Source organism: Thamnophis sirtalis, unplaced genomic scaffold, assembly GCF_051295495.1.
Source record: "Thamnophis sirtalis isolate CommonGarterSnake01/CBP01778 unplaced genomic scaffold, rThaSir2_p1.2 scaffold_11, whole genome shotgun sequence".
In the NCBI taxonomy this organism is placed as follows: Eukaryota; Metazoa; Chordata; class Lepidosauria; order Squamata; family Natricidae; genus Thamnophis; species Thamnophis sirtalis.
Genome location: NW_028261391.1, coordinates 2,786,274 through 2,809,524, shown reverse-complemented (window position 1 = coordinate 2,809,524; position 23,251 = coordinate 2,786,274). Strand labels below are relative to the sequence as shown.

Genomic DNA, 23,251 nt, shown 5'->3' with positions numbered 1-23,251 from the left:
CTGGGCAACTGAGTGTTTTACTGGCCAGATGCCCTTCCTGTCGCCATTGCAGAGGTTTTTCTCCAGCAGAGATATTCTCCTTGTGCCGAGAGAGAGAAATATCTGCCTCTACCTAGGATCGAACTCACCGCCTCCCGATTGTGAGGAGAGAGCTCCACCCCTAGGCCACCGCACCACTCCAGTTTGGGTGACGAAATGTCTGCAAGAAAACCACCAAGCCGAGGACCCCCCCTCATTTCAACCCTGAGCTACAAATAATTCTCCTTTGTTGGGCTGAGAAGATTCAGCCTGGGCTTCACCTGAGCATCAAAGGCCGAGTGTGGAGAGGAGAAAGTTTTCGGCAAGGCTGCCTAAGCGTGGAGGGATTTCTCCAAGCAGAGGCCGGTGTTAAGGCCAGGGTGAGGGCTCGCTCTACTCTACTGTGTTAAGTTTTTCTTCTTGTTTTTAAAAGAAAACCCAACTTTGAGGAGTTTCCTCTTTATAACGTCCCCGGGGAGACGCCTTGTGCCAGCTCTAAAACATCTGCTGTTATTTCAAAGTTGGGGCGTCCGGAGACACGACGGGATGTTTCGATCTCTTTTAGGGGACATTCGCCAGGAGCAGCCAAGGAGTCCCTGAAAACCCCTTCGACTTTTTTTTTTAAAAGGGTGTTTTTTATTCTGAGCCCTTGGGAGAAAAACCTGTAGCTGCTCAAACCTCGATATATATAAAAACCTGGATGGTACCCCAAGGAAGATGGCCAAGCATCTTCACCCAGGGGTGGCATTCTACCGGTTCGGATCGGTTCGCGCGAACCAATGATCAACTGGAAGCGAACTGTTCTCTCCGACGATCAGCTGCGAGCGAACCAGTTGTCTCTGATGATCAGCTGGAAGAGAACCGGTTCACTCCGATCAGCTGGGAGCGAACCGTTCGCTCAGATGATCAGCTGTGGCTGCCTGCACGCTTGACTGACATATTTAATAAATAATAAATCAGTTGATTCACGCGCCCGAGCGGATTTCCATGCCTCAGCTGTGTTACCCCCCAGCAGTAATGCGGAAGGTAAGTTTTGCTAAAACTGCGCACGCAGCGATCACCGAGCCGGTTGTTAAACCAGCAGGATCCAACCGCTGTCTTCACCTCCTAACAAACCAGCTGGCATCCACACACACACACACAGACACACCCTGGACAGCTAAAATTTCCCTTATCATCTCTACCCTGTGTTCCAGGACCTGAAACTTCCCATTTTACAAAAATATCTAGTCGTGTAATTAAAATAAATCCATGCGTTCCCGTTTTCTTTCCGTTCCGTAAAGCATTCCAGCGTAACACAGCAAGGGCTTTTTTTTTTTTTAAACTATACAAAGGTTTGAGATCAGGGGTCAGCAACCTGCGGCCTGCTGGCCAAATCCGGCTCCACGGGGCTAAATATGGACGGCTGGAGACAGATGGTCAGCCCTGACCCTCGGCGAAGTTCTTAAGAGGGGCCGGGGAAGAGGCTGGGGTCTCCTAGACAGTGGTGGCCTATTGGCAGGCCAGTGCCATCCCCGCAGCTGTCGTGTCCCTCGGTTTGCGCCCCTGCAAGAAGCAGAGGAGGGGCAGGACTGAGGGGGGTGGCGGCTTTGGGATGAAACGGTTGCCGACCCCTTGCTCTCGTTCGCGGGTGGATTTGAACCCGCGCCGTCTCCTGCAAAGCGCAAAGCCTGCGCCCCCCATTCGGAGGAGCAGGCGTAGGTGACCGGCAAAGGTTGTGCGTGTTTGTTGTGTGTTGTGTTTTTGTTTCGTTTTGTCTCAGAGGAAAAAGACCCAGCGGTAGAACACACAGACCAGAAGCATCAGGGTACAGTAAAAGGCCGCGAAAGCACAGAGTTGAGTGGAAAGTAGCACCAGGCTGGGCTCTTCGGAGTCTGTGCCCAGAGAGAGGAGGGATTCCACAGTCCTCTGAATGCTGAGGTTTAGCTGGAGAATGTCAGAAGGGGAACACAGGCTGTCCTGTCGGGAAGGCGCAGCAGGAAGGGAAAACAGACAGAAAAAAAATTAGTAGCAGCTCGGTCAGGAGGCCGGGCGGACTCTGCGAAGCTGCCCAAGGTAAGCCCTTCGCCAGGTTGCAACGCTTCCATTTTTTCAATCACCGTACTAGTAGTCCTTGACTTACGACCATCACTGAGTGTTGTGGCCTGACAACCCCTCCAGCAGCCAGATCAGAGGAGGAGGCGTGGGAGTGAGGGTCAGCATCAGGGCAACCTGGGAGCTCCGAGGGGGAAGAGGGAGAGAGAGACAGAGAGACAGAGAGAGAGAGACAGAGAGAGACAGAGACAGAGAGACAGAGAGAGAGACAGAGAGAGAGAGAGACAGAGAGAGAGACAGAGAGACAGAGACACACAGAGAGAGAGACAGAGAGACACAGAGAGACAGAGAGACACAGAGAGAGAGACACAGAGACAGAGAGAGAGAGACAGAGAGAGAGACAGAGAGACACAGAGAGAGAGAGACAGAGAGAGACAGAGAGAGAGAGACAGAGAGAGAGACAGAGAGACACAGAGAGAGAGAGACAGAGAGAGACAGAGAGAGAGAGACACAGAGACAGAGAGACAGAGAGAGAGAGACAGAGAGAGAGAGACAGAGAGAGAGAGACAGAGAGATGGATGGAGGCGTAGCCTGGGCTGTCCGTCAGCCCTCAAATGGAGAGTCAAGAGCCCCCAGGTCTGGGGGTGGCTGAGGAAGAAGAGGAGGAACAGCTGGGTCCAGTGCCTGACGCGGAGATGCGTAGAAGGCAGAGGAGAGCTGTGGAAATCTATGGGCCTGATGAGTGGATGTGCAGAAGGCAGAGGAGAGGAGAGCAGTGGAAATCTATGGGCCGGTCCTTGGGAAGGAAGAGCCACTGTTGCTAGGGAAGCCCCACCCTGGCTCTGGGGATAAAAAGCAGGGGGCGGAGATGACTAGATGGGACAGGCAACTATTCATCTTCCGAATGGACGGAATTCTTAGCCTGCGGTGAGAGAGAAACTTTTTGATGGGGCTGCTGGCGCTTCTAATAAAGGAATAATGGACTTCAGAGGGTTTGAAAGTTTGGAGAGCTGGGTCAGAACACTGAGTCAAAACTTCCACCACTAAGCAAGACAGCTGTTAAGTGAGTTTTGCCCCGTTTTGCAATCCCTCTTTCCCACCGTTGTTAAGTGAATCACTGCCGTGGTGAAGCGAGTGACACGGACGCCCTCACAGTTCCGAAGAAGCTTCTTGGATGAGAAGCAAAACGTCTTCGAGGAAAAACAAGGTGCCTTTTGGGGGGGAAGAAAAACCACCTTTGGGACAACTGTGATTTGGATGACGGAGAAACTCCACAGGCTTTTAGTGACACGGTTGTTAAGTGGATCTGGCTTCCGCCACTGACTCTGCATGTCAGAGGGTCACAAAAGGGGATCAGGGGACCCCCAAAACTCCACCAGTCAACGATGAAAGGCAGCTTGACGTCACATTTTGAAACAGCCCATCTCCGTCCCAGGATTCTGGATGATGTAAAAACAAGTCTTCCAAAGCATGTTGTAACCGTGTACAGGTAAGTCCTCGGCTTACAACCGTCTGTTTAGCGACCGGAACTCCCGATTTCTTCTGGTGCTTGACAGAAATGGGGCAAAGCTCACTTAACAACTGTCTTGCTTAGCAATGGGAATTTCGGGCTCCCTGGCAGTCGTAACTCAAGGACTAGCTGTATCTTGCTCAAAGCAATTCGGAGCAAGATTTCAGCTCTAAAAAACCTTTTAACAGGACCTCATCTCAATCTCTCTGGAGATTTTCCATCATCCAGATCAAGGTTGTCCCCAAAAAGGGGCTTTTTGTTTTTTTCAAGAGGCAACTGGACTTTCTGTTTTTTTTTTCTTTTGAAGACGTTTCGCTTCTCCTCCAAGAAGCTTCTTCAGCTCTGATTTGGATGGCGGGGAATGGAAGGATTGATACTCCTTGCAGACAGCTGGTTGTTTGCATCCTTTGAGAGGGTCCTTGAGGCCACTTGGAGGTTTGTTTATATCAGTGTTTCTCAACCTTGGCAACTTGAAGATGTCTGGACTTCAACTCCCAGAATTCCCCAGCCAGCATTCGCTGGCTGGGGAATTTCTGGGAGTTGAAGTCCAGACATCTTCAAGTTGCTAAGGTTGAGAAAGACTGGTTTATATCCTCAGGGTCACCTGTGGTGCAAATGGGGGTGGAGCCTTAGTGACATCACCTGTTTCCAGTTAGAATAGAATAGAATTTTATTATTTGTATGCCGCCCTTCTCCGGGAGGACTCAGGGCGGCGAACAATTCAAGGGGGAAAAAGGGGAGCATAAAAAGACAAAATACAAATAATAAAAGTAAACAACAGTCGCACAACCATACATGTCGAGAGGGGAGGGGAACTCATCACCCCCAGGCCTGCCGGCAAAGCCAGGTTTTGACGGCTTTTCGGAAGGCCTGGAGAGAGGTGAGGGTCCGAATCCCTGCGGGGAGTTCATTCCAGAGGGCCGGAGCTGCCACAGAGAAGGCCCTCCCCCGGGTAATAGCCAGGTGGCATTGGCTGGTAGATGGCACCCGGAGGAGGCCAACCCTGTGAGATCTAATGGGTCTGTGGGAGGTAATTGGCAGCAGGCGGTCTCTCAAGTTTACAACACGGTCCTTTCAGCAGCTCCGAGAAGGCTCCACCCCCATTTGCACCTCAAGGACAGAGATCAACCTCCAAGTGGCCTCAATGACCCTCTCAAAGGATGCAAATGACCAGCTGCCTGCAAGGAATATGAATCCTGAGGGTCATCTGAGGACACAGAGAAACCTCCAAGTGGCCTCAAGGACCCTCTAAAAGGATGCAAATGACCAGCTGTCTGCAAGGAATATGAATCCTGAGGGTCACCTGAGGACTCAGATAAACCTCCAAGTGGCCTCAACGTCTCTCTAAAAGGATGCAAATGACCAGCTGTCTGCAAGGAATATCAATCCTTCCCTTCCCCACCATCCAGTCAGAGCTGAAGAAGCTCCTTGGAGGAGAAACGAAACGTCTTCAAAGATAAACCAGAAAGTCCAGCTGCCTCTTGAAAACAACAAAAGCACAGGACGATTTTATCTCAGGTCCTTCCAGAATTATGGTGATGCCAATTGCAACAGGTTTACACATGTGGAGTTCACGGCTTCCCAACCCGGCTTGCAACGGGAAGAAATCCTAGTTGGGCAGCTTCCGGCAGGGTCTTCTGAATTGCTCCCAGGGCTTGTCCCCTCCTCCCTTTGTCCAAGCGCTGACACCGGTTGGAGGAATTCAGAAGACCAAGAAAACAGAGAGAGGGTTAGTTTTCCGTGCGCTGGAAATGTGGGCTTGGGCACGTCCCTCCATTCATAAGGATGTGAAAAACAAAGACATTAATCAGGTTAAAAACAGGATTATCAGACTGGCGAGAGATGCAGCCGTTATCTAATTTTACTCGGTTATTTTCCCGTCCATTCAGGAGACGGCGCTGACGTTAGATCTGAAACACATGCATTACAACTCCCATCACTCCTCGCCAGCATGGCCAAATGCTCTCTTGGCTTAGGACCATGGGAACAGTAGTCCAAGACATCCCCCCCAAGTAGTTTAGCTGCAGCTGAAGAGGACAGGAGCGTTTTCTGTTTTGTTTTCCCTCCTTCCTTTTGTACCTGTCTTCTAATGCCTGTTTGTACCATTTTGGGGGTGTATTCCATTCTGAATTAGTGCCATGAACCGTATGGGTTCTTGCAAGGTGAGCTAAAATAGCAATAGCAATAGCAATAGCAATAGCAATAGCAATAGCAGTTAGACTTATATACCGCTTCATAGGGCTTTCAGCCCTCTCTAAGCGGTTTGCAGTCAGCATATTGCCCCCACAATCCGGGTCCTCATTTTACCCACCTCGGAAGGATGGAAGGCTGAGTCAACCTTTGAGCCGGTGAGATTTGAACCGCTGAACTGCAGAACTGCAGTCAGCTGAAGTAGCCTGCAGTGCTGCATTTAACCACTGCGCCACCTCGGCTCTGAAACACCCCAAAGACACCTAACCCCCCCACCCTTCTAGCCCTGATAATGTTGCCTAGTTGGGCCATGAAATGTCTGCAAGAAAACCACCAAGGACCTCACAATCCTCCTCCTCCTCTCTACAAACCCCACTTCTTTCTAGCACTGATGAGGTTACCTAGTTGGGTCCTGAGATGTCTGTGTGAAAATAACTAAGCTCAGAGAGAGCACCAAGGACCTCACAGTCCTCCTTCTGCTTTGCTCCTCCTCCCCACCAACTTCTAGCACTGACGGTGTTACTTAGTTGGGTCGTGAAATGTCTGCAAGAAGACAGCCCACTTCAGAAAGCATCAAGGAGCTCACAATCCTCAACCCTCTTCTCTTCCTCCCCCACTTTGCAATCCCCCCACCCTCCCATTTAGCCCTGATGATGTTACCTAGTTGGGTAATGTACTGTCCGCATGAAAGCAATCAAGCTCAGAGCGCACCAGGGACCCCACGGTTATCTAAAAAGTTGGCCCTACGAAATATGTCCACAGAGTAAGAATAAAAATTGGAAGGCTTCCTCTCATACCTGAGGCACACCTATTTTTCGACAGGCTTCCAGGAAATTTTCCACATTCCGTCGACACTTGGCCATGGTTAATTTAGGCTGCAGAAGGGAGAAAGAAGAACATGACATTCACCAGGAGCAGAGTCTCTGGTAGTGATGGCAGAGCTACAGCACGTGTGTCAAAGATGACAAGCCACACGGTGTGAGATGACACCAGAATTCTCCGGCATTGACCACACTTAAGGCAAGAATGGGACACACTGTTTTGCAACCTCCAAAAATAAATTTCTTTTACTTGCATTTCATAATTATTTAGAATAGAAGAGAAGAGAACAGAGTTGGAATTGACCTTGGAGGTCTTCTAGTCTAACCCCGTGCTTAAGCAGGAAACCCTATACCACTTCAGACAAATGATTATCCAACGTCTTCTTAAAAACTTCCCATGTTGGAACATTTACAACTTCTGGAGAAAAAGTTGTTCCACTGATTCATTGTTCTAACTGTCAGGAAAATTCTTAGTTCTAAGTTGCTTCTCTCCTTGATTAGTTTCCGCCCATTGCTCCTTGTTCTACCCTCAGGTGCTTTAGAGAATAGCTTGACTCCCTCTTCTTTGGGGCAACCCCTGAAATATTGGAAGACTGCTATCATGTCTCCCCTGGTCCTTCTTTCTATTAAACTAGACATTCCCAGTTCCTGCAACCGTTCTTCATATTTTTTAGCCTCCAGTTCCCTCATCATCTTTGTTGCTCTTCTCTGCACTCTTTCTAGAGTCTCCACATCTTTTCTACATCGTGGCGACCAAAACTGAATGCAAATATTCCAAATGTGGCCTTCCCAAGGCCTTATAAAGTGGTATTAACCCTTCACCTGATCTTGATTCTCTCCCTCTGTTTATGCAGCCTAGAACTGTGTTGGCTTTTTTTGGCAGCTGCTGCCCACGGCTGGCTCTGATTTGACGTTGCTTTATACATAATCATTTATTACAAAAATGCAATCTTGCATATACGGAGCCGAGTAAAATTCCAAAGAAAGAGAAAGAGGAATAAGAGTCAATTTTCCCAACTGTATCCGACCACCCCTGATACTTACGACAGCAGGCGAGGGCACGTGAATACTAGGGACAGAACGAGGGCGCACGTGGTTGGCTAAATGGCAAAGCACCACGCCATCCGTTAAGGCTGCGCTGAGATCGCTCGGCAAAGACACTTTTAACCGGGATTCAATGTTCTGGGAAAAATAGGGCAGAATGATTGTTAAAACAAAAGAAGGTTAACTACAGGTAGTCCCAAACTTAGTTCATTTAGTTCAAAGTTACAACGGCACTGAAAAAATGGACTTATGACCGTTTTTCACACTTAACAACGTTTGTCGCATCCCCATGATCATGCAATCAAAATTCAGATACTTGGCCACTGGTTCATATATACGACATTTTGCTGCGCCCCAAGCTCATGTAATTTACCTTTGGCAATCTTTTGGCAAGCAAAGTCAATAGCAATAGCAGTTAGACTTATATACCGCTTCATAGGGCTTTCAGCCCTCTCTAAGCGGTTTACAGAGCCAGCATATCGCCCCCAACAACAATCCGGGTCCTCATTTTACCCACCTCGGAAGGATGGAAGGCTGAGTCAACCCTGAGATTTGAACAGCCAAAATGCAGAACTACAGTCAGCTGAAGTAGCCTGCAGTGCTGCATTTAACCACTGTGCCACCTCGGCTCAATGAGGAATCCAGATTCACATTGGGTTACCAGCTTATCAAAAGCAGTGATTCACTTAACAACTGTGACAAGCTGTTACTACAACCATAAAAACAGGAAAAAGAGGTTAGGGGAAAGGAGGAGAAGAAGAAAAATGATTAAAAGTGGAATTCTTGAGAGCCCAAGAGAAAATGGATAAAAGAGGAAGAAAGGGGGGGGGGAGTTGCATTAGTAGATTAAAGGGAATAGTAGCATGATTGGTATTGTTATGCGACGAATTAAAAAAATAAAGAAATTATAGTATATTAATTGTAGAGAAAAAATGAAAGAAATGCTCTCTCTGTTAAAACTTAATTAGAGGATAGATATTGTTTATGGTAAAATAGACCAATAGAGAAATATGAAACGATAATTTGGTGCAATTTTTGAAGGGGCAATTGATGATATTATGTAAGAAAAAAATGAGTATAAAAAAATGGAAAATAATGGAAGAAAATAATTTGGCTGAAAGTGAAAACCAAGCAATGATGTAAAATGGATTAGGTAAAGGAGAGGACGTCAAAGGGAAGATCCAGTCAACACTTGGTTTCTATCATATGTGGAAATTTATATTTAAAAATAAAAAACTTTGAATTGAAAAAAAACAAACAGTGACCAGTAAGGTCATGAAATGGAACAAAATTCACTTAACGAATGTCTCCCTGAACGACAGGAATTTGGGGCTCAATTCTGGTCGTATGTTGAGGACCACCTGTAGTTTACAGATAGCCCTCGACTTATAACAATTCATTTAGTGACTGTTCAAAGTGAAAACAGCGCAGAAAAAAGTGGTTTATGGCCGTTGTGTGTGAAACGCAGGAACAGTTGTAGCAGCCCCATGGTCACCTGCTCAAAATTCAGGTGTTTGGCCACTGGCTCATATTTGTGATGGCTGCACAGTATCCCAGGGTCATGTGATCCCCTTTTGCCACGCCAAGACGGGGGGGGGGGAGCCAGATTCACTTTATAACCGTGTTATTAACTTATCAACTGGGATGATTCATTTAACAACTGCATTTCAGGAGTGTGAAGATCTGTCCGTGAATCTCTGTGCCCAGCCTTTCCTTGCACAGCACCTCATTTGGAAAATATGTACATGGCTGCTTTCCAAGATAGATAAGGTCTGTGGTCACACATACACCTTCGAAAGACTGTTTACCAGGTCTTTACTGAAAGTGAATGAGAGGAATTCACATTTGTTTAATAAAAGGGGTTTTGTCGGGACTTCGTGCTTTTGGGGGAAGCCTAGGTCAGAACACAAATGTTGTATTCCAACAAAATAACCGTCTCTTCAATTACGTACTTTCCGCAGTTGCTCTATCACCAAAACGTCTTCTTCCAGCAAGGTGGAATTATGGTTGTCGCTGACGTCATCTGTGCAATTAACCGGGGCTGATGAAGAAGCAGGCAGCGACGTCACAGCTGGAAAAGGCAAAATTATCACCAAGAACGCTCAATATCACTGCCACCACCATCCTCATCACGGGGCAGGTAGATTAAGGATACACTGTAGTGTCGTGTCCATTGAAGGAGCTTCAAAAATCTTCGCTACTGATCTAAATCTGCGTTTTGCAACCTTGGCAATCTTAAACTATGTGGCCTTCCTCTCCCCGAATTCCCCAGCCAGCATGGGAATGTTTACAACTCCGAGGATATTTACAGCCTAGGCAACTCAGTCCACTTAACAGCCTCCTTGTTAAATGCTTTGTGTTCATTTAATCTGCCCTTTTCTTAACCGTCCAATCCATAATCAATTCATTTAAAAATATTTTTCTTTGACCAAACAGCAATAGCAATAGCAGTTAGACTTATATACCGCTTCATAGGGCTTTCAGCCCTCTCTAAGCGGTTTACAGAGTCAGCATATTGCCCCCAACAATCTGGGTCCTCATTTCACCCACCTCGGAAGGATGGAAGGCTGAGTCAACCTTGAGCCAGTGAGATTAGAACCGCTGAACTGCAGATAACAGTCAGCTGAAGTGGCCTGCAGTCCTGCACCCTAACCACTGTGCCACCTCGGCTCTTAAAAAACGGTTCAGTTTTGCCATTTCTGACAATTCTGACATTTTCACAGTCCATTTTTCCAATGTGGGAACACCATTATTCTTGTGTCATTGTGCTACACAATACCCATTCGTCATAAATCCTTTTTAATTCATGCAGAATGCAGACAAGAGTTGGAAGGTGGTCTGGCTTTAGAATTAAACACTGGGACACAGCCTGGACCCCCTGAGGTGAACCAAGAGAGGCTGTTCAACTTACCCGTCAACGACTCCTTCAGCTTCAACCGCAATAACACACGGGCAAACAATAGATACAAACTCAAAGTAAACCGCTCCAAACTCGATTGCAGAAAATGCAACTTCAGCCACAGAGTGGTCAATGCCTGGACTCCGTTGTTACATCCTCAAACCCCCAGAGCTCCAACCTTAAACTGTCTACTGTGGACCTCACCCCCCATTTATAAGAGGACCATAAAGGGGGTGTCCATAAGTGCACTAGTGTGCCTACCGTCCCTATCTTGCTGTCCCCAAATATTTGTACTCATTTCCTTTGCTCATGTTTATGTCCATACCTATATTTGTTAGCCAGTGGTGGGTTCCGGATCCCGCCCGGTGGCATCTACAGGGATGCGCGCAGCGTGTATGCATGCGTTTTACCACCTCCGCGACGCTCCAGCTACTCAGCGGAGCGTTGCGCAGGCGCTGTATGCGCCATGCACGTGCGGGGAAGTACAGAAGCCTTAAAAGACTGGTAAGGAGCTCGGGCAGGTGGGAGCACCGGAACAGTATCCGGTGCTCTGGGTAGGCTCCGCTACGCCTATACCGGGGCATACCGCTTGCAACCCACCACTGCTGTTATCAAACAAACATGCTTGACAAACAAACAAATAAATAAAAGTTACCTTTGTTTGCTTCTTCTCTGGTGGCGTTTCGGAAAAGGAAGCTGTCGGGGCGCTGGGGAGTTGCTCTGTAGGAAGGGGTGGCGGCTGGGCCAGGATATGGGGCAGAGAGGTGAACTAAAGGGGGGCATGGAAAGATGTGGCAGGGTTGGGGGGGAAGAATGGGGAGGAGAAAAGCAAAATCCTTATTATATCAATTTCAATAAATAGAACCAAACTATAGGTAGTCCTACAGTTACAACCGTTTGTTTACAGAGTGTTCGAAGCTATAATGGCGCTGACTTAGAACTGGTCCTCACACTTATGACCACTGCAGCACCGCCAATGGTCACACGATGGAAATTTGGCTGTTTGGCAACCAGCATGTTGGTTGCAGTATGCCGGGTGATGCGATCGCCATTTGCAAACTTCCCAGGGCGCATGAAAGCCGGTTGGTGCCTTTGGAGCAATGGGTGCAAAGGAGTTCACTGGGAGACAATGAGTTCTAGTCCCACTTTAGGAACGGAAGCCAGCTGGATGCCTTTGGGTCAGTCCCTCTCCCAGCCTAGTCCAGAGGGTGGTGGTTGTGGGGAAAATACAAGGAGGGAGGAGTAGTAGGTATGTTCACTGCCTTGAGTTACTTATAAAGATGTCAATGCGGGATAAAGTAAAGTAAAGTAAAGTAATAAGTAAGGTAAAGTAAAAAAGAGTAAAGTAAAGCAAAGTAAAAAGTAAAGTAAAATAAAGTAAAGAGTAAAGTAAAAGTAAAGTAAAGTAATAAGTAAAGTAAAAGTGAAAAGTAAAGTTAAAGAAAAGTGTAAAGAAAAGTAAAGTAAAAAGTAAAGTAAAATAAAGTAAAAAGTAAGGTAAAAAGTAAAGAGTAAAGTAAAGTAAAGAGTAAAGTAAAGAGTAAAGAGTAAAGTAAAAGTAAAGTAATAAATAAAGTAAAGTAATAAATAAAGTAAAGTAAAAGTAAAAAGTAAAGTTAAAGTAAAGTGTAAAGAAAAGTAAAGTAAAGTAAAGTAAAGAGTAAAGTAAAGAGTAAAGTAAAATAAAAAGTAAAGTATATAAAGTAATAAAATAAATAAATAAATAAATAAAATAAAAATGAAAAGAAAAAATAAAAGAAAAAAACAAAACAAAGTATAAATAAAATAAAATAAAATAAAATAAATGAAAATAAATATGGAGAGAAGAGGATTTGGGTTGGTGGTGGTAAGAGATGGCTGCTATGGGAGAAAAGCCCATCCCTGGGGAGGGTCGTGGGAGAGAAGCAGGGAAGGAGCCAGCCAGGGAACAAGGCTCCCTTTAGACATTCGGTGGTCTCCTATTAACTCACAAGGACGAGGTGAAAAGGTATTTACTTTACTTATTACTTTGCTTTACTTTACTCTCCCTCTCTCTCTCCCTCAGGCCGAGTGATGGACAATTTCATTAAAGGCAGTCCTCGACTTACAACCGTTCATTTTGTGACCGCTTGGAAGTTACAAGGGCCCTGGAAAACAGGGCGGGACCCCTTCTTCACACTTACGGCCGTTCCAGCGTCTCCAGGGTCACGCGATCAAAAGGCAGACTGACTCGTATTTATGACGGTTGCCTTTATCGTGCGATCCCCTTTTGCGACAAGCAAAGCCGATGAGGAAGGCGGATTCGCTTAACAACCGTACGACTCGTTTAACAACAGCAAGCAATTCAGTCACCCGCTTGCGGCAAGGAAGGTCGTAAAACGGGGCTTAAAATTCACTTAGCTGTCTGCGCTTAGCGATAGAAACGTGGGGCTCAAGGGCGGTTGTTAAGTCGAGGTCCACCCGTATGATCATCCCGACAAGATCCCGAATCCCGAGCAGGGCCCTCCCCTTGATCTCCGTATGGATCTGCCGTTGGGCCACTTCCTTGTTTACCTGTTTGAGAAGTGGGTGAATTCGGTGAGATGGTGGATCGGTCGTCGCTCTGTGGATCAAAGAGAGAGAAAGGGGTGAAGCTTTTGGACATTCAGCAAATGTTCAAATGAAGGGCAGAGCACGCCCAGAATATCATTTAGGGGACCGCAGATCCTCTGAAGAGAATGAAGGACATTCTGCCTAATCTTTCAGCAGTTTTAATAATGTTGAGGAACAAAAAGCCACCGCAGAGGAGAGCCACAGCTCAGCCAAGCCAGAGAAAAGCGGGTGGTAATTACTGCGAGGAAAAAATAAATAAAAATAAAAGAAAGCAGCCAATGTTGATTATATACAGTACACAAAACCTTCACCAAAGACAAAGCAAACACGTTGGGACCGTCCGGGTTGCAAAATTAATTCCACAATTTCTCCTGGAAGCTTCCAAAACCATCACTAGATGCCAGCTGGCCTCCCTCTCCCGCTCCATGGAGAGCGGGATGCAATTTAAAAAATATAATTCAGGGTTAATAAATAGCAAATGTCCACACCGACTTCCCTCAACTTTGCTCATCTCCCCAGGTGCAGTACTACAGCTCCCACTAAAGGTAGAAGTTCCCCTTGTACATATGTGCTAGTCGTTCCCGACTCTAGGAGGGCGATGCTCATCTCCGTTTCAAAGCCAAAGACGTCTCGGGGGTCCTTTCTCCTTCCCCCTCTTGTGCGTGTGTACACACCCACACCCACCCCTTAGTCCCCAGAAGATTTATGGCAATGCAGTTTTGCACAACTGAGTTAGGACGGATAGGATAGAATAACAGAATTGGAAGATACCTTGGAGGTCCTCTAGTCCAACCCCCTGCTTAGGCAGGAAACCCTACACCACTTCAGGCAAATGGCTATCCAACATCTTCTTAAAAACTTCCAGTGTTGGGGCATTCACAACTTCTGGAGGCAACTTCTGTTCCACTGATTAATTGTTCTGGAAATTTCTCCTTAGTTCTGAGTTGACAGTTAGAACAATTAATCAATGTAACAACTTACTCCAGAAGTTGTGAATACTCCAACGCTCAACAGTTGTTAAGAAGAACCATTTGTCTGTAGTGGTGTAGGGTTTCCTACCTAAGCAGGGGGTTGGAGTAGAAGACCTCCAAGGTCCCTTCCAACTCTGTTATTCTATTCTATTCTATTCTATTCCATCTCCATTCTATTCTATTCTTCATTCCAATATCCTATCCTATCCTCTATTCTATTAACTCTGTCCTTCCCCACTTGTGCAAAACTGCATTGCTGTAAATCTGCTGGGGACTAAGAGTTTGGTGTGTTAATTGCAGCTAAAAAGCACAAAGTGCTCCCAAAACAATAATTTTAGCCACCGCCGTGAACCTACGACAACAGGCAACCAGAAAACCTGCCGCGAACCGTAAATTTGGAAGGAGGAGCCTAAACCCACAATTTCATTTCGCTGCATGCGACGGGAGGAGGCATGGTTTCGGGTTGCTGGCTGGACGGATCTGGTTTCAGGCGATTTCCTTACCCCAGAGCTAAAACCTTTGTTCGGGGCTGGGGAAACGTCTTGGCTGGCCAGGCACTGTGATGTAAGAGGGGAAGTGGAGAACAAAGCAGGGCCAGACAATGATCCATTATGCTGGGAGAGCCCTGCCACCCCTCACCCCCCCCCACCCCTTCTCCAGCACAAAAGTGCCAAGAGATGGAAAGCAATCCAAAAGAAAAAACTGGTGCTGGAGAGAGCTGGCATTGCCAAGGCCCCATCGGTAGCAAAACGGTCTGCACAACAAAAATCAAATGTTCAGTGGGGTGATTAAGGTGCTGGCTGAGCAACTAGGAGACGGTGAATTCTAGTCTTGCCTTAGGCATGAAAGCTGTCTGGAGGGGGGGGGGGGCTTTGGGCCAATCGCCAGGAGACGGTGAGTTCCAGTTCCACGTTGGACAGGAAAGCCAACTGGACAATATTAGGTCAATCACCAGGAGGATATTTGGACTGGGCTTGGGATTTCTGTCCGCCAGTCGAGCCCTTCCAAAGGAGCCGGGAGAGGCAGAGAGGTTGATGCCCGAAAGTCTTCGTTGAAAAAACGGAAGTGGTCCCAAACAAAAGCTGCCCTTCGCAATTGACCCGAGGGCAGTTTCGTCAATGCCGGGGCTGTTCAGGTGGTGCTCCAGATGTTTTGGGATTGCACCCAAGCTGCCTGGCACTGTTTACTTTTGCAGTCACTATTAATATGTGTGTGAGTGTGAGTGTCTGTGTATATATACATATACGTGCCTGTGTGCACGTGCATGTATTGTATGTCACACTGTCTGAGTTGGGGCAGCTGTATAAATAGGAAAAACAAAAGGAAGGAAGGAAGGAAGGAAGGACATGGGGAGGGGGAGGAAGGAAAAGACAAAGAAAGGGGAGGGAGGGAGGACATGGAGAAGGGAAGGAAGGAAAAGTTGAAGGAAGGAGAGGGAGGGCGGACTGAAGGATAATGGTAGAGGAAAGAAAGAAGGAAGGAAGGAAGGACATGGAGAAGGAAAGGATAGAAAAGATGAAGAAATGAGAGGGAGGGTGGACTGAAGGATAATGGTAGGTAGAGAAAGAAGGAAGAGGGAGGAAGGAAGGAAGGAAGGAAGGACATGGAGAAGGGAAGGAAGGATAGAAAAGTTGAAGGAATGAGAGGAAGGGTGGACTGAAGGATAATGGTAGGTAGAGGAAGAAGGAAGGAAGGAAGGACATGGAGAAGGGAAGGAAGGATAGAAAAGATGAAGAAATGAGAGGGAGGGAGGGAGGACATGGAGAAGGGAAGGAAGGAAAAGACCAAGGAAGGAGAGGGAGGGTGGACTGAAGGATAATGGTAGGTAGAGGAGGGAGGGAGGGAGGGAGGAAGGAAGGAAGGAAGGAAGGAAGGAAGGAAGGAAGGAAGGAAGGAAGGAAGGAAGGAGGAAGGACATGGGGAGGGGGAGGAAGGAAAAGACAAAGAAAGGGGAGGGAAGGAGGACATGGAGAAGGGAAGGAAGCAAAGTTGAAGGAAGAAGAGGAAGGGTGGACTGAAGGATAATGGTAGGTAGAGAAGGAAGGAAGGAAGGAAGGAAGGAAGGAAGGAAGGAAGGAAGGAAGGAAGGAAGGAAGGAAGGAAGGAAGGAAGGAAGGAAGGAAGGAGGCAATGAGCTGTAACATATCTCGTTCCTTAATTCAGTGGTCTAGAGTGGATTGTGTGAGTCTTCTGGTGTTAACTGACCACTTTTCCTAACTATGATTAAGATTTAAAATGCTACCCAGCTTAATCAGGGCTAAGACTAAACCGGCATTCTGTCAACTGAAATTTGAAACCAGGCTCCAACCTCTTTCTACTTTTGCAAGGAAAGAAAGGCAGTGCTGTGTTGCAGCAACTGGGCCGGAGTGGATGATATTTAGACGGTTTCTTCCTTTCCAGGACGATATGAAGCATTCAGTGAAAAGGAGACAAAAACACAAACACAACACAAACACAACACAGAACGCATGCAAGGCATAAACATGCAGGAGCAAGCAGATTTCTAGGTCAAAGCAGCTGGGTTTCAGCAGCTAATGGGTAAGATCCCCAAGGATCTTTAGAGGAGGAAGGGAATAGCATAAAACATGGAAATAAGGGTTACATGGACATTGGACAATCTTAAAGATGGGAGCGATGACGTCAAGGGATTTAAACAAAGTGTTTAGTCTCCATTAGACAGAGCTGAGCACCCAAATTGGTGACAAACATTAATGAGTGAAATGACTTTTACAAACACACCACACACAAAGCTTATCATGAAAACGGTTTTCGTGTCTTTGGAAGGTGACCTGGATAAACGTAGAAAGCCATGTTTCTCAACTTTGGCCACTTTAAGGTACGTGGAGTTCAACTCCCAGAATTCCCCAGGCTGGGGAATTCTGGGAGTTGAACTCCCCACATCTTAAAGGGTCCAAAGTTGAGAAACACTAACAGGAGTATCACATTCAAGCACAACGCCCATCCAAATCTACCTTGCCATATCAAAATAATAGAAAGTTTTCCCACAATAATAGGAGGAGGACCCATTTACACTTTATTTCTGGGCCAATTTTTTTGCCAGAATAAATGAAATATATTGCACGTAGGACCGTTTTGTTATGCAAAATATTTTGAATGTGACACGGAAATTGTTCCGCTGTTTTTATATTTGAACCGACTGTCCCGTCCTTGACGGGGGGGGGGGGGGGGGGATCCCAATGAGATTTTCACCACTCTATAAAGTGTTTTTTTAAAATTTATTTATTTAATTTATACGCCACCCATCTCACCGACAGAGCGACTCTAGGAGTTTTGGATTAAAAAAAAAACTTGTAGGGTGTTAGGAGCACCCATATTTCAAGCTCAAAAAAGTTTAGCATTTGGGGGGGGAAATGTGTATTGTGAAGAACTGGTTATCCACCAGTTGTCTCTGGGATGGGTAGAAATTCCAAGTTTATTGGATTGGCCCTTGTAAGTAAAGTTGCACAGTTGGTCCTCAACTTACACCTGTTCGTTTAGTGAACCTTTGTAAGTTACAACGCCACTGAAAAAAGGGACTCATGGCTGGTTTTCACACTTATGACCGCTCCTGTAGCCCCAGGACGTGTCAAAAATGTAGAGGCGTGGAAACTGACTCCTATTTATAGCAATAGCAGTTAGACTTATCTACCGCTTCCTAGGGCTTTCAGCCCTCTCTAAGCGGTTTACAGAGTCAGCATATTGCCCCCAACAACAATCCGGGTCCTCCTTTCACCCACCTCGGAAGGATGGAAGGCTGAGTCAACCCTGAGCCGGTGAGATTTGAACAGCCGAACTGCAGAACTGCAGTCAGCTGAGGTAGCCTGCAGTGCTGCATTTAACCACTGCGCCACCTCGGCTCCTACTCTTATGACGGTTGCACTGTCTCGGGATCATTTAATTCATCATTTGTGACTTTCTGACCAGCAAAATCAATGGGGGGAAGCCAGCTTCCTTTAATGACCGCATGATTCACTTAACAACCGCAGCGATTCACTTCACACAATGGCCCCCCAACCTTTTGGGTACCGGGAACCGGTTCCATGGAGTTACGGTTTGCCAGGATGATGTGATTTAGGAAAAACGAGGGGTAGCCATGTTTTATGCTATTTGGGGGGGTTGCGCTGATGAACGGCCTCGACTGGCATGCTAACTCTGATCTCGGATGCACACACAAACGCACACACACACAAAAACGCAGGCTACCGGCGTGCAGGATTCTTACCACCAGCAAGGCACTATCGTCAGTGTGCTGAGACCTTCTGGACGGAAAGGGGCACTGGGAATGCGGGAGAGATGTCCGTGTCAGTGACAGAGAAACACAAAACAACACCGTAGGCAGACAAGCACAGACGCCTGGAATTAACAAGGCTTTTTATGGGGAAGGAAGCGGCACAGAAGCGGAGTATGAATGAAAACCTGGCTTGGGGGAGGAGTAGGGGGGGGAACCCCGTTAGCTCTTTCACAAATTCTCAGCCTTTCGCCCACCTGCAATGGATTCCGGAGCTGCGGCTGCCCCCAAAATGGAGCACGATTCCAAATGCCAAACTTTTCTGACAAGGAAGGCAATAGAGCTGGAAGGGGCCTTGGGGGTCTTCTAGTCCAGCCCCCTGCTCAAGCAGAAGGCCCTATGCCCTTTCAGACAAGTGGCTGTCCAGTCTCTTCTTAAAAGCCTCCAGTGCTGGAGGAAGTTGTCCCACTGGTTAATTGTCCTCACTTGTTAGGAAGTTTCTCCTTAATTACAGATTGCTTCTCTCCTTGGTTAGTTTCCACCCATTGCTTCTTGTCCTGCCTTCTGGTGCTTTGAGAATAGCTTGACTCCCTCTTCTTTGTGGCAACCCCTGAGATATTGGAAGATGCTCTTATGTTCCCCCCTAGTCCTTCTTTTCTCCAGACTAGACAAACGCAAATCCTGCAGCCGTCCTTAGTATGTTTTAGTCTCCAGGCCTTTAATCATCTGAATTGCTCTTCTCTGCACTTTTTGCAAAGCCTCAACATAATATTTAGAAAGGCACACGAAGACAATGATAGCAGTCTTCCAATATCTCAGGGGCTGCCACAAAGAAGAGGCAGTCAAGCTATTCTCCAAGGCACCAGAGGGCAGGACAAGAAGCAATGGGTGGAAACTAAGCAAGGAGGGAAGCAGTTTAGAACTAAGGAGAAATTTCCTGACAGAACAATTAATCAGTGGAACAGAAATCGTGAACGCCCCAACACTGGAAGTCTTTAAGGCAGTGTTTCTCAACCTTGGCAACTTGAAGATGTCTGGACTTCAACTCCCAGAATTCCCCAGCCAGCGAATGCTGGCTGGGGAATTCTGGGAGTTGAAGTCCAGACATCTTCAAGTTGCCAAGGTTGAGAAACACTGCTTTAAGGAGATGTTGGATGGCCATTTGTCTGACACAATATAGGGTTTCCTGCCTAGGCAGGGGGTTGGACTAGAAGACCTCCAAGGTCCCTTCCAACTCGGCTACTGTATTATTTGTAAGACACAGAGAGAGTTTGGGAGGCACTGAAACAACCACGAAAGAGAAAACAAGACGACTGAAACCAGACTGGAAAGTTTTATAAGGGTGAAGGATTTGATCTGCCACCCCACATTATCAAAATTACTTTCCATTAGTAAAATAAATTCAAAAAAAACCCACAATGTCCAACCAGCGTAGAAAAACGTACTGCAGGGGAAAAGCCAATGGCAAATGGGGCATGAGGGCCAACTGGTCTCAGCCTTGAGTGATTGCAGGGCTCCAAGCTTGCAAAATTCAGAGGAGAGCACATGCTTGTGAAGCAGGTGTGTGTCCCGAAGCGAGTGCGTGTGCCAGGGAAGGAGCAACACCGCCAAGCAAGAGCCGGGCTTTTCACAATCGCAGCAATAGAAGAGATTATTTGCAGCTCAGGGTTGAACTGTGGGGTCCTGGGGGCTCTCTGAGCTTGGTTGCTTTTTTGCAGACGTTTCGTTATCCAGCTATGTAACATCATCAGTGCTGGGAGGGGGGGGTTGGGAGGAGGAGGAGGAGGAGGGATCCTCGGTGTTCCGTGAGCTTGGTCGTTTTCTTGCAGACATTTCATGACCCAACTAAATATTATCATCAGTGCCGGAAGGGAGCAGGGTTTGGGGGGAGGAGGAATGAGGAGGAGGAGGCGAAGAAGAAAAAGAAGAGAAGAAGCAGAAAAAAAGAAGAAGCAGAAGAGGAGGAGGAGAGGAGAAGTAGGAGGAGGAGGAGGTGGGGAAGAAGAAGGAGAAGGAGAAGGAGAAGAAGAAGAGCAGAAAAAAAGAAGAGAAGAAGCAGAAGAGGAGGAGAGGAGAAGAAAAAGAAGAAGAGGAGGAGGAGGTGGGGAAGAAGAAGGAGAAGGAGAAAGAGAAGAGCAGAAAAAAAGAAGAGAAGAAGCAGAAGAGGAGGAGAGAAGAAAAAGAAGAAGAGGAGGAGGAGGAGGTGGGGAAGAAGAAGGAGAAGGAGAAGAAGAGCAGAAAAAAAGAAGAGAAGAAGCAGAAGAGGAGGAGAGGAGAAAAAAAAGAAGAAGAGGAGGAGGAGGACTGTGGGGTTCCTTGGTGTTCTCTGAGCTTGGCCATTTTCTTCCAGATATTTCATGACCCAACTAGATAATATCATCAGTGCCGGAAGAGAGCAGGGCTTGGGAGGAGGAGGGGGAGGAGGAGGAGAAGGGGAGGAGGAGGGGCCGAAGAGGAGGAAGAGGAGATGGGGAAAGGAGAAGAGGAGGAAGAGGAGGAGGGCTGTGTCGTCCTTGGTGCTCTCTGAACCTGTTTTCTTGCTGACATTTCACGACCAAAGTAGGTAACATCATCAGTGCTAGAAGGGAGTGATCCTTACTCCCTTCTAACACTGATTTTGTTGCCTAGCTGGATCGTGAAACGTCTTCAAGGGTTTCAAACAATGTGAATGGACCAGCCAGGGGGCGAGTGGCCAACCAGCCTAGATTTCAGGAGCGTTTCTTTTGAATGAAAAGGCTGCAGAGTCCCAACGGAACGATCGCTGGCGTCTTCTCTTGACTGAGCCCGGTTTTATTATCCGCTCCAACTTTCCTTCTCTGTCCTTTCCAGGAAAAATTCAAAACCAAGGCAGGAGGAGGAGGAGGGGGACACGTCCCAACAAAAGGCAACCCTGTCAGATCAATTGCTGCATTTTCCTAATGACCCTTTTTGCTTTTCGGGCAGTTCCACTGGCACCATGGGGAAGGCGGGGGGCATTTCCCGGGAAACGGGCTTCTCGTCAGAGCCCTAAGGGGTCAAATCATCTGCCTAGGAAGCTTTTGGTCCAAGGAACGAAAAGGGCAACGGATGTTCGTCCAGGCTTACCTCGTTCTCCAGGGTGTTTTGCTTCCGTGGACTGTGGGACGCCTTGAGCTTTGGAAAGAAGAAAAAAGAAATCGCTCAGCCGGAGGGTCAACCAAGGACGGGGTCAGAAACAGAGGTGGGTTCCTACCAGTTCGCACCTATTCGGTAGAACCGGTTCGTCAAATCTACCGAACCGGTTAGAAGAGGTTCCACCAGTGGACCCGGAAAGCAGGCCACACCTACAGAAGAGGTTCCAAAATTTTTTGAAACCCACCACTGGTCCTTGGATATGATTATTCTACACTATCATGCTCCTATTTATAAAACTCAGTGCCTCTATGAAAGGTAAGGATGACTACTGCGTTTGTGGTGCAATCAGGACATTGCGTGCGTTGAAGTTGTTTTAACACAAACCAAAGATGCCTTTTAAAAAACAAGTTTACATCCTATTCTTATGCAGGCCAGTCCTGTGTGGGAGGCAATTTAAGGTGGTTCTGGCAAGTGTCGTCGGCACCTTCATATCCGGTCACATGGGCGGCAAGCCACTCCCATCCAGTCACATGGGCGGCAAGCCACTCCCACAAAGGAGGCCACACCCACAGAGTAGGTTCGAACAATTTTTGAAACCCACCACTGGTCAGAAAGGAAGAGGGGGAGGATCAGAGGTGGGTTCCTACCAGTTCAGTTGATAGGAACTCGGCCGGACATGTGACTCTACTGGTTCTATCCTGGGTGCCACCATCTTTATTTTCAGTTCTGCACATGCGTAGAACTGTCTTCATTGAATTCACATTCACTTAATAAAAGGGGTTTGGTCGGGACCAGGAATCTGCTTCGTGCTTTTTGGGGAAGCCTCGGTCAGAACACTCTGGGCCGAGAGTCTTTCTTTTCTAGTTGGGACGGCGGACAGGTGGCTTCAAGGAGGTCCTTACTTTGACAAAATCAAGAACGGCTTCCTTCTGAATCTGTTTTGTCTTCCTCTTCTCCTCCTCATGGTGCAGGGCCGCCAGCTGCGCTTCCCTCCGCGTCCACTCCATGAAGGGCTCACGCCGTTTGGGTGGGTCAGTCTCTGCGGGAACGTTCTGCGGGTGGGGTGGGGGTGGGTGGAGATACAGAGGGACAATGAGCTGAAAGAAAAACCACCAGCTGTGTCCTTCGGAAGTTGGCCACGTGTGTTCAATGTGTTCAAAGACCACTTACCTGATGGTGAGCATTGGACAGAGACCCATGGGCAGCAGACTCTCGGCAACCCCTGGAGGGAGAGAGGAATTTATGGGAGGCAGGGGAAACGTAGGGTGCTGTGACTGCACATTGTGCCAGATGTTCCACAGACTGGAGCATTTATACTATGCTCGCAGGGATTTCAGCTTGCTCACTCCACTGGGTGTAGCGGTGAAGGTGCGGGTCTAGAAACCAGGAGACGCAGAATTCTAGTCCTGCCGTTATGCATGGAAGCCTGGGAGAATGACTGTGGGCCAACCAACAGGGGATACTGGGTTCTAATCCTGCCTTAGGCATGAAAGCCAAGTGGGTGACTTTGGGCCAATCACCAGGAGATGGAGTGTTCTAGTCCTTCCTTAGGCATGAAAGCCAGCTGGTGACTTTGGACCAATCACCAGGAGATGGAGAGTTCTAGTCCCGCCTTAGGCATGAAAGGTGACTGGGTGACTCTGGGCCAATCAGCAGGGGATGATGAGTTCTAGTTCCACCTTAACCATAAAATAAAGCTGGGTAACTTTGGGACAATCTCCCTCACTCAGCGCAAACTACCTCACAGGGTTATTGCTGGAGAAATAGGAAGAGGAAGGAATATTCCGTTTGTTGCCTTAACTTGTTTATAAAATAGTAAAAGGCAGGATAAAGAAAATCCAACGAATGAATGAAAAATAATTCACCGCACGC

At 47.3% G+C, this 23,251-nt stretch overlaps 1 protein-coding gene across 8 annotated transcripts in view; it reads right to left on the bottom strand.

The window, feature by feature from the left end:
- The window catches only part of LRCH3 (leucine rich repeats and calponin homology domain containing 3), a 97,484-nt gene that overhangs the window by 6,201 nt on the left and 68,032 nt on the right, over window positions 1–23,251 (bottom strand). For 2 of the 8 annotated variants that reach the window (XM_087725048.1, XM_087725050.1), the window contains 9 exons: window positions 22,550–22,601; window positions 22,282–22,431; window positions 21,371–21,418; window positions 18,281–18,334; window positions 13,049–13,097; window positions 11,172–11,285; window positions 9,570–9,688; window positions 7,618–7,755; window positions 6,550–6,627 (listed from right to left, as the gene is read on the bottom strand). In XM_087725048.1, the coding sequence (XP_087581174.1) occupies window positions 6,550–6,627; window positions 7,618–7,755; window positions 9,570–9,688; window positions 11,172–11,285; window positions 13,049–13,097; window positions 18,281–18,334; window positions 21,371–21,418; window positions 22,282–22,431; window positions 22,550–22,601 (802 nt within the window). Of the gene's footprint in view, window positions 1–1,595; window positions 1,978–6,549; window positions 6,628–7,617; window positions 7,756–9,569; window positions 9,689–11,171; window positions 11,286–13,048; window positions 13,098–18,280; window positions 18,357–21,370; window positions 21,419–22,281; window positions 22,432–22,549; window positions 22,602–23,251 lie in introns of those variants that run through there. The other 6 variants (XM_087725047.1, XM_087725049.1, XM_087725044.1 and 3 more) reach the window with 6 other exon arrangements.